Source organism: Euphorbia lathyris, chromosome 2 (assembly GCF_963576675.1).
Source record: "Euphorbia lathyris chromosome 2, ddEupLath1.1, whole genome shotgun sequence".
NCBI lineage: Eukaryota > Viridiplantae > Streptophyta > Magnoliopsida > Malpighiales > Euphorbiaceae > Euphorbia > Euphorbia lathyris.
The window spans coordinates 98,934,738-98,945,883 of record NC_088911.1 but is presented as its reverse complement, the minus strand read 5'-3'; the positions used below and the strand labels follow the sequence as shown (position 1 = coordinate 98,945,883).

General features: G+C 34.2%; 2 protein-coding genes across 2 annotated transcripts; one reads left to right on the top strand and one right to left on the bottom strand.

Moving 5' to 3' along the window:
- Nucleotides 1-1,692: 1,692 nt before the first annotated feature.
- On the bottom strand, nucleotides 1,693-2,166 carry LOC136217298 (stigma-specific STIG1-like protein 1). Its single transcript, XM_066003904.1, has one exon. It carries the CDS (start codon nucleotides 2,164-2,166, stop codon nucleotides 1,693-1,695), a length of 474 nt encoding a protein of 157 aa, XP_065859976.1.
- An 8,274-nt stretch (nucleotides 2,167-10,440) lies between these two features.
- LOC136217297 (stigma-specific STIG1-like protein 1) lies at nucleotides 10,441-10,914 on the top strand. Its single transcript, XM_066003902.1, has one exon. The coding sequence runs from the start codon at nucleotides 10,441-10,443 to the stop codon at nucleotides 10,912-10,914; it is 474 nt and encodes a 157-aa protein (XP_065859974.1).
- Nucleotides 10,915-11,146: the final 232 nt, after the last annotated feature.

Sequence of the window (11,146 nt, the reverse complement as noted above, 5' to 3'; positions counted from 1 at the left end):
ACTATTATTCTAAGCAACTTTAATTTTTCAACTTTTTTATTTTGAGATTATTTAGAAGATGTTTGGTAAAGAGAGAGAAAGTTAATGTTTAGAGAGAGAAAGTTCCAAAAAAGATGATTTTCGAAAATCGAAAATGTAGTTCCATAGAAAATATGACATTGAACAACTTTAATTCTTGAAATTTTTCATTTTCAGATCGTTATAGATGGTTTTAATAGGATTAATCCAAGTGCGAAACCTCAATCCTCGTTTTGACAAAAAGTAAACCATTGTCCTTTATCTGAAAATTAGTGAAACCACATGGGTTTTATTTGAAATTTACCCTAAAGATTATCAACGGAATATTTATGGCTATTGAATAAATGTGATTGGTAATTCCGATTTTCTTAATTTCTCTGTAGAATCATACGATCATTAATCGCAGTATCCCTTTACTACAATACGTTCCATTTTACCATATGTTAAAATTTCATCTATGACATCGTAATGAAGTCCCACTATTGAAAAATAAATAAATAAATTATTGAGTTGTTAATTATTTTTAAGGTGAAGAAGCATAAAGTTTTTATTCAAATTAATATACATGTAGTACAAAATATAGAATTTTTAATGGAACAAATATATCTAAAAATATATATAAAGCCTTGCTTATCGGTTGGAGGCAATGGTTGCACTCCTCGAATACAAGGATGCATGTGAAGCAGCCATTTCTTCATGGACAGTTCTGCATGTGAGATTAACCGAATTACATGGAGTTTCCATTTTCATCTTTTATTAATTAAGTTTTTCCTTGATTAATTCTTCTCGTTTTGTACACTACACGTCATCGTTTTGGAAAATTCAAGGTCTTGCTTGCACAACCCACTCATCTGTAACATTGTTGAATTGGTATTATTTAGTTTCTGAGTTTACTTATATAAAATAGACTACATTAATTTCAGTTTTGATCATTTAAATTATATGTGCAATTTAATAGCTGGTTTTTTTTTTACCATTTATATTTAGTTGACATTTGACAAGGTATGTTGATCGACAAATTATTAAAAGGACCTGGTTCTTCATGTCAAACGCAAGAGCTTGTCTACATATTTTGCCATGTGTAATAATGACTCATCTATATTTTCCACTATTTTAAATATTAAACAAGGTTATAATACAGGTATCCAAATGTGAATTGGGGTCCTTCATATGGAAGACAGGATGCTTAATATAAAAACTCATACTTATCAACTTGTGAAAAATAGAAATTTTTAAGTTTGGTAATATTAAATATATATATATATATATGATTAACCTCCAATTAATATATTTCCTTAAAAAAAATAGTATATATAAATTATATACTTCAATTGATGATTGAACAAAAATACAATATAAACTTGTTCTTTCTTTTTGTAACTTACCAAAGAGTACAAACATAACAAAGTAAAGGAAACATTAAACAGACAGTACTGTTACATATATAGATAAAATCCTTGAGGATTAATGATAACAATGTATATAAAATATGTTAATGAACAAATAACTGTAATTAAAATTAAGTAAAACCATTTGACAGTGACAGTGACAGTGGTTAGCTAGCTCTCCTCATCAAATTTGGCCTTTATTGTATGATCTTTAATTAAATCACGAACAAACCTCAATCATATACCATAGGTACGAACGTAGTATATATGTAGTTGATTTTAGAAATTAATAGGAATAACTACACATCCCATAGACGCAGTATTCTCCCTCCTTGCATCGATTTCCACAAGCTCCACAATGTCTTTTATCCATAGAAAGATAAACACACTGTCCTCTGCAACAAGCTTGTGTAAATCGGCATTTGTTTTTACAGGCGCCGCAATGCTTATCATCATTCTGCAGATCCATACATTTGTTGTTGCAGCATGTGTAGTTCTTTCCTTCTAAAATGTAGCACAATACGCTGTCTTTGTTGCAGTGATCAGCTGCTCTTGGGTTTGGTTCGTCTGCCAGGAAACGACTCAGCCTTTTCGACGGCATTTCAAGCACCTGCTGCTGCTGCTCATCTTTTGTGGTTTCGGAGTCTTTGGTAGGGATTTCGGGGTTTTGATCTTCCACTTTGCCGATGTCTCTCATGGTTAGGGTGATTGATAGGCCCAATGTTATAGCAATGATAAATATAACTTTGATTAGCTCCATTGCTATAACTATGGGTGCTGCCCTGAAGTTTTAGGAGATTTGAATGATGAGTGAGAGAGAGAGAGTTTATTGGGATGGGGGGAGGGAGAGAGAGGGGGTAGGGGAAGATGAAGAATGGAGGAGTTGGGGTTTATAGTCTTTATAGAGGAGGGTTGACGCGGGAAATAAGGTAAAAGATGGTACCTTATGGAATTTGCTACCATTACGAAGAGTATGGTTTAATTCCTGGGTTTACTTCCAAGGTTTCTTAATGACTAGCAATATAGTTTTTTTTTTTTCTTTTTTTTTATTACATCAACATGGTGGACAAGAAAATAAACAAACTAAATTTTTGAATTTTTTTTTCTAACAACTCTTAAGCATACAGTACAAAACAATTTCTCAACGGATAACATAAGTAAATATTGAGATTCAGTCTTGATACATATAGCTCTCTTATTTTTTATATGTCTTTTATAACATCAGTTAAAGGACTTCTTTCATAATTAGGAGTTTTTTGGCCACATAGATAATGCGACCCAATAAAAAATGCTGATTTTTTTTGTTCTTATCAGATTATAGAGTCAGTTTTTTTCATATTCTGGCTAGTTCCATTCTTATATAATGGGATTCAACTCCCTTCATAAGGTATGATACAATACACTCTTGATAATTCGGAATCTCTTCATAGTATCGGTCGTTGGGGATCTGGCCAAGTTTGGTTTACTTTGCAGGAAGTCGTCTCCTACATGACAACGTTCAATATCCTAACAATCTTAACAGTCTACTTCCAGATATATTGACATGCAAAATTTCCTACCATTTAGCATTGGTATAGTGAGTTTGGATCTGAGATCAGCACTATAAGTGCTTCAACAACATCAGAGCAATAGGTGCGACCAAAAGTTCATTTACTTCCGCCCCTTTGGGCTTCTCATGGATGGAACTCCTTTTATCTGAACTTATTCTTATGTATCGTGTTAAGAAGAGAGACATTATATTCTTTTCAATAAAGAATTAAACACCACAACACATGTTTCATACCATGTGTGCTTTAGCGACCACATGATGGAAAATAGACGATCATGCTCTTTTCCTAATGTGAGACTTACATCGTGAAATCATGTGTTATATATTCCATAATTCTCGATAATATGTTCCAATGAGTATATCACAGACTATTTGCTATAATATGGATAAGATTGAGACGGGTTTTGAGAATATATTCCATAATGTGTGAGTGGGAGATGTTAGAATTAATTGGTTAATGGATCAAATAACTAATCCGTCCGAAATAGAAATGAGCCAAGCCCGTGTAAAAGATGGAGGGCTATTGATAGGGTTTCATAGCCTAACTCAAGGTCAAAAGTTGATCCTAGAGAGTACACAATTCTCATGTGCTTCCTCCCTCTCCCGCGCCACCCTATCTCTATTTCAAACGTTAGCTTTTAATTCGTGGACTCACCGTCTTCACCTCGTGCTTGATATCTACGTGGGTGATTCATGACCCGTGATACGAGATCGTGGTTGATTTGATTCTTCCGCTGCTTATCTTTCCAATAATTTATGTTTTACAAAAAGTAAGCCTTAAACATGTGGTTGTAATTAGGATTAGGGTAAATTACACCCATGGCCACTGAACTTTGCTCTTTTAACATTATGGCCACTAAACTTCAATTCTTAACAGTATGGCTACTGAACTTTACAATTTTTAATACTGGTGACCACTCAACGCCTCAAAACAACTGTTGGCAGTCTCAAAATAAAAAATTCGAATAGTTAATGATATTCTAAAAAACTTTACTTCTTAAAAAATTTAGTTTTAAAGTCTTTTAGGTGTTGTTTGGTTAGGAGAGATAGTATGAATTTTTAGAGAGAGAAAACTCCAAAAAATGTGATTTTGAAAAATAAAAAACGTGATTTCATGGTAAATGTTGATCTGAATAGCTTTAATTCTTGAATAAACGGTTATTTTGAGGAGTTAGTTAAAGTTAAGTGATCATCAATGTTAAAAAGTGCAAAGTTCAATAGTTATACCGTTAAGAATTGAAGTTGAGTGGTCACAATGTTAAAATGAGTAAAATTCATGGGTGTAATTCACCTATTAGGATTATTTATTAAAATAATCTCTTAAAAGAATTTCTTCAAGAAACGAAAATAAAAATCTCAAATATATATATTTATTTATTTTCGAAGAGGGAGAGGAGAAATAACATTTTTATCACCATGTAAACGAAGTGATGGAATTGTGACATTCAAGAGTCGGAACAATTTACAATTAAAAAATAAAGAGTCGGAACAATCGATAGAACAGCCAGCCCTCGGTGTCAGAATGACCGACTTGAAGAAATATCGGCATGCTGTATGGATGAAGGAAAGTGGTGGTTGCTGTTCAAGAAACTCAGCCTCAACAATTAATACTCTATAATCTATAATGGTCAAACACATAGTGCCAAGTAAACTACCAATCAAGTATTAGCATCACACGGTCTATATATTTTGAGTTACAATTAATAATGCATTAATACGCGTGTGTACTTACTTCATGAATGTTTTCAAAAATTGTGGATGAATCGATATGCACCACGTGTCAAATATACAGCAAGGTTTGATTTTTTTTAAAGTGTTAGCTTAATGAGATTCTAACTTATAAACTAAAAAGAGAGAAGATTCTAATAATAATGAATTAATGATTAAGTGATAATCGAAAAGCGCTGTGAAACCTGAAAAACGCTGTCCCCTCCGCACGTAGGACTTTTCTATGTGAATGTTGAACTTGAAGTACCGCCGGATAAGGAAGATGCAATGAACACATGTGAAATAAATGAAGCCGAGTTGTACAGAGATTCTATCGTAGGGGGAACAAAATCGGGATGAAGGTCGCAAACGTGTACGCAAGGATCTCCAAGCTGAAGGCGTGGTTATGGTGTCCCTGGAGAACCCGCTGAAGCCGAAATTCACGGTAGCGCCGAAGTTAATGGAGGAATGGGGACAACCATGAAAGGATATTCTCTTATTGTCAAAATTCTTAGTAAAAATATAGGCTATATCGCCCAGCAGAAACGAGCACTTAAGCTATGGAAACTTAAAGGGAAAATTTATATCATGGAACAGGTTGTTCATGAAGAGCCATGGACTATCTAGAGTCACTACTTAACTTTTTGTACTTGGTCAGCTGATTTTGTGGCAGCTACGGCTACCATTGCGTCCACCTTGGTCTAGGTTTGATTCCCAAATTACCAGTTCAACTGTATAATGAAGATTTCATCTTGACTATAGCAAATTCCTTAGGAAAAGTTGTTAAGGTGGACCAAAATACTATCAAAGCCTCCAAAGGAAGGTTTGCCCGAGTAAGTATTGAAGTTAGCCTGATGCAAGCCTTGGTTGCCGAATTTGAGGTGAATGGTTCCTATCAGATCGAGTACGGGGGTCTTCATATTGCTTGTACGAAGTGTGGAAGATATGGACATGCGAAATTAGCTTGCATGTTTCCCAGTATTCTTCCCCAATTCGTAGGGAGACTGCAATGACAGATGTCTCAAGTAAGGGGACAGCGAACCAGCATACAGGCAGTGCGGATGTTGCATCTACGAGCGCAGGTGGGGTGTCAAACATGGAAGTTGAAGCCGATTATGGGCCATGGATGATAGTTGCCAGGAAGTTGAAGCTGATTATGGGCCATGAAAGTTCGAGCCGATTAAAGGGAAACCGATATTGGGAGATGCAGCCATAGACATGGATGCTCCTACTAATCTCTGACAAATGCCTGCGATGAACAAAGCTCCAGCCACGTCACTCTTCGACATCAGAAGTCTATGTAGACATTATTTTGGTATGGCTGGCCACGTCTTTGTTGCAACGACAAATAACCCCAATGGTGGAAATCGTGCAGGTTTAATGAAAAGTGCAGGTACTCCAAGAATCTTGAGATGCATAATAATTTTAGGGACCTCTAGACGGAATCGACAAACCTAGGGTTGGAGCTCGAAGCTTTGTACAGCATGCAGAACCGCAGTAAAAGAAGCCACTCTAGTCAGGGAGCACTCATACCCTAGCAAAGAGCGTTGAAAACGGCCACAATATGGCAAGATCCTCATATTTTTGTTCTATTAGAGTCTCGGCTGCCGGAGTCTCGGGCTAGGGACCTTTGTAGAAAATTGAACTTCAACAGAGTGGAAGTTGTTGAAATTGAAGGCTTCAGTGGTGGGATATGGATTTTCTGGCACGAGGAGAGAGTTGCAATCGATATCAAAATATCGAATAAACAGTTTATGCATACTCATGTCAGGTGCTTGGGGCGGTTTGTATGGGAGAACTTTTGAGGTAACTTTTGTGTATGTTAGACCTCAAATGTCCTTTAAACGGCAGTTTATAAAAAAGATGCTTATTCTCAAGAACACTATTGCCAACCTGTGGCTACTTATTGGGGATTTTAATTGTATTAAATCTATGGAGGAAAAGCAAGGAGGATCGATGAGGATTCTTAATAGGTGTTCCTTCTTTGTAGATTGGATAAACAAGATGGATTTTATGGACCTTGGGTATCAGGGACCTGGTTATACTTGGGATCGGGGTTCTATACGCAGAACACGGGTGGCGTGTAGACTTGATCATGCTCTTTGCTCAGCTAGTTGGTGGTTCTCCTTCCCCGAAGCCGTTGTCCATCATCTCCCACTGAACCGTTCGGACCACTCCCTAATTCTCCTAAATATCCAAGGTCAAGTACCTCCCCCTAATCGAAGACCTTTCCGTTTTCAGGCTTGCCTAGTTGTAGCATAGGGGCTTTGCAGATTTTATTGCCGGTACTTGGATTCCTCATTGTAATATCCAAGAGGGGTTGCAAACGCTCACACCGCAGTTGCAGGATTAGAATAAAAATGTTTTTGGTCACCTTGGGGTTGCTCGGTCTAGACCGCAAGCTCCTCATTGATCTTGATGTAGTACTCGCATAGGAAGAAATGTTTTGGTTTCAAAAATCTCGGGTGAACTGGCTAAACTTTGGGGATCTAAACACTACTTTTTTCCATCTTTCTACTCTTATCCGGAGGTGTCAGAATAAGGTTAATGGGTTGTGTAATAGTCAGGGTATTTGGCAATGGGAGTTGGCCATTGTCTCATGAATGGTGCTCGACTTTTACAAGGGTCTATACATAGAGGAGGAGCACATTCGAGCCCCCATTTTCATGATGACGATCTTTGCACCGATCGAGAACAGCAGCCTACCTCGGCCTGGGAGGGAGTTCGATGTGTCTGAGTTTGGAGTGCTCTCTTTCAGATGGCGTCGTTCAAAGCCTCAGGACTGGATGGATACCAAGCCGTGTTCAAAATATATGAATAGCAGAATCAAGTAGTTATATCAAAATATAGAGGCTTTATGGTTGTTTTTTAAAACAGAAAGACTAACTAGTGTAATATATTCCCTTTTTAGAAATAGCTCAATATATAATTATAGTTTTAAACTTATACTTTTTACCATTTGATATTTTGTATTTATGTTTGGACTTAAAACTTGCTTGAATTTGTAACTTTTTATGGTTTGACACCATAAAGATGTCAATTTTGAAACTATATATGACATCTTAGAACATCTCTAATAGGCTCTTAGTTCACTTTCTAAAAATAATATAAACAATTAATTTTTAGTCATTTAAACATTAAAATAAATCTCATCTCTAACAATATTCCTTATAATCACTCTTGATTTATGTTTTTATCATTAAAATTTACTATAGATTATTATATTTACCAATAGTGAGATTTGAGATTCTTCAATAGTAAATTATTAATAAAAAAATGAAAAAATGAGGAGACTGTGAGGGGAGAAGCCTCCTCAATAATAGGAGAACTAAGAGGTTCTTGAAGTTGGATTTTGCCATAAACTCTTCAAATTTTAACTTAAAAGCCTAACAAATGAGTATTTTGAAGATGCTCTTATTTTTAATTGACACACTTCAAATTTGATCAAGCATGCAACATGTATTCTATTTCAAGTTTGTCAAATTAGCAAATTGGAGTAGAGACCCAAAATTGGCAAGTTGAGGTTATTAAGCGAATAAAAACTTACAAGTTTAGATGTCTAACTATAAGTACGTGGTGTCACACGGCAAAACACTACAAGTGTAAGGCGTCGTTTGATAAAAAAAAATCACTTAAATTAATGAATTAAGTACTTATTTAGTTTAAGCGTGTTTGATAGCTTTTTTATTAGGCACTTAAATTATCCAACTAAGGTGTTGTTTGATAAAACTGGAAATTAATTGCTGACAAAATAAGCACTGAAATTTAAGTGATGAATAATATAAGTGTTGAAAGTATTAATGATGGAACTGTTTGATAAATACTAAAAATAAGTGATACATACAAAAATATTAGTTATAATGTTTACCCTAAAATGTTTAGTTAAATATTTTGACTTCTCAAAATAAGTGATTTTTAACTTAACTTGACTAATTTAAGTGGTGGAGAAATAACTCTTATCAAACGAACTTAAATTAAATAAGTGCTTAACATTTTAATTTAAATGATAAATTGTATTATCAAACAATACTAAAAAAAAATTAAGCTTTTTATTTAAAATTATAAGTCATTCTAGTAAATTACTGGATTTTTTTCGGAATATAAGTTATTCTAAATTTCCAAAAAATTTTAGTTTAATTTTTTGTCCAAACATTAAATTTTTTTTATCTTGGTTCATGTGTTTTTAGACATTCCAAAGCTTATTTCCTCAATTATAACATGGGAGATATTTTTTTTAGTTAATCAAGGTAAATTCATTAATTTAACATTGTATTTCTTAATTTGTGTGAAATACTCTAAAATAATTTATATAAGAGAATGAAAGGAGTAACAATTAATTAAGGCTTAATACATTATTTGCATCATGAACTTGTCCAAAAAGTTTGATTGGCCCCTTGAACTTTCGAAGTGTTCCGAAAGCCTCCTAAACTTGCATAAAATGTTCAGTTAGCCCCCCCTGAACTTGCATAAAATTTAATCAATTAATCACTCGATTGCAAAAAAAAAAAGTAAGTTAAATGTGGAAATACCCTAAAATAATTTATATAAGAGAATGAAGGTAGTAACAATTAATTAAGGCTTAATACATCATTTGCGTCATGAACTTGTCCAAAAAGCTTGATTTGGCCCTTGAACTTTCGAAGTGTCCCGGTAGCCTCCTAAACTTGCATAAAATGTTCAGTTAGCCCATTGAACTTGCATAAAATGTAATGGAAAAATTACGTAGAAATTCATATTCTAAAAACTATTTACAACTATGTCAAGTCATAATTTTATATTATGTCAAACTAATAAAATCAATACTTTTAATATATTTTAAGAATTAGAATTTATAAATTAGAAGTCTAGAATATAGTTTCTAGAGTTTATGATTTATGAATTGGAGTCTAGATTTTTTAAATTATGGTCTAATTTTATAATATATAGAGAATAATGACATATTAAGAATTAAGTTTGGTGATATGGTTTAGTTGTAATTTTGTATTTAATTATGATATTCATGTATTTGACCCAAATGTAATCAATTGATCACTCGACTGTAAAAAAAAAAAAGTAAGTTAAATGTGGAAGATATATTCCACATATCTTAGAATGTTATTACATAATTCAAAAATAGATTAAATAATAAGTTATTACTTGCTCAACTATAAAACTTGTATTCTCTCATATTAGAACCGCATACACCAATGTTGATTGTTTTACTTTTTTTTAAGACGCGTAGATTACATATTCCGTATTTAATTTACTTTTTTGCAACCGAGTGATCAATTGATTATATTTTATGCAAGTTTAGGAAGCTAACCGAATATTTTATGCAAGTTGAAGGGACTATCAGAACACTTTAATTCTGGGACCAATCAAACTTTTGAACAAATCCACCAACAAATTATATATTAGAATTAATGAGGGAGTTCCATTTGAGTGAACCCGGACACATTTTAAAAATAATTTAAAAGATGAAATTCACTTGATTGATTGTTAATTACAAGAATGATGCCACATAAAATCTCAAAATATAGGGGCAGTTTAACAAAGTCTTTTCCAGAATGTGGGTGGCCAAAAGAAACTTAAGAAGTAAACGCATGAATGAAACCTTACTCTTGGTAATCGTAGCAATTTCCAAAAGGGAACTTTTACCTCATTTGGCGCGTCAACTCTCCTCTATAAACAGTATAAACCTCAACTCCTCCACTATTCATCTCCCCCAACTCTCTCTCTCTCTCTCAAATTATCTCCTCCTAAGGCTAAAACTTGACTGAAGCACCCATAATTATAACAATGGAGCTAATCAAAGTTGTATTTATCATTGCTATAACATTGGGTTTATCAATCACCCTAACCATGAGAGGCATCGGCAAAGTGGAACATCAAAACCCCCAAATTCCTACCAACGACTCTGAAACCACAAAAGATGAGCAGCAGCAGCAGGTGCTTGAAATGCCGTCGAAAAGGCTGACCCGTTTCCTGGCAGACGAGCCAAACCCAAGAGCAGCTGATCACTGCAACAAAGACAGCGTATTGTGCTACATTTTAGAAGGAAAAAACTACACATGCTGCAACAACAAATGTATGGATTTGCAGAATGATGATAAGCATTGCGGCACCTGCAAAAACAAATGCCGATTCACACAAGCTTGTTGTAGAGGACAGTGTGTTTATCTTTCTATGGATAAAAGACATTGTGGAGCTTGTGGAAATAGGTGCAAGGATGGAGAATACTGCGTCTACGGGATGTGTAGTTATTCTTATTAATTTCTAAAATCAACTACATACTAAGTTCGTAACTACATTTTAGCTTGTAATTTTAATTTTTATTTTGTATATTAAAATTGTTTAATCAACACGGATTTAATTCAATTCCTCTTTCTATATATGCATAAAATTCGCATGTTTTCAAGACTCAGAACAAAATGTAACAAAATGGGTAGAAAAATCGCAGTCATAATCTGGAGTTCGTCATTGTGAAGAAAAAGATACATATTTA

What these genes read in the sequence shown, in the direction of transcription:
- LOC136217298 (XM_066003904.1), bottom strand. Translation starts at nt 2,166, where the DNA reads ATGGAGCTAATCAAAGTTATATTTATCATTGCTATAACATTGGGCCTA.
- LOC136217297 (XM_066003902.1), top strand. Translation starts at nt 10,441, where the DNA reads ATGGAGCTAATCAAAGTTGTATTTATCATTGCTATAACATTGGGTTTA.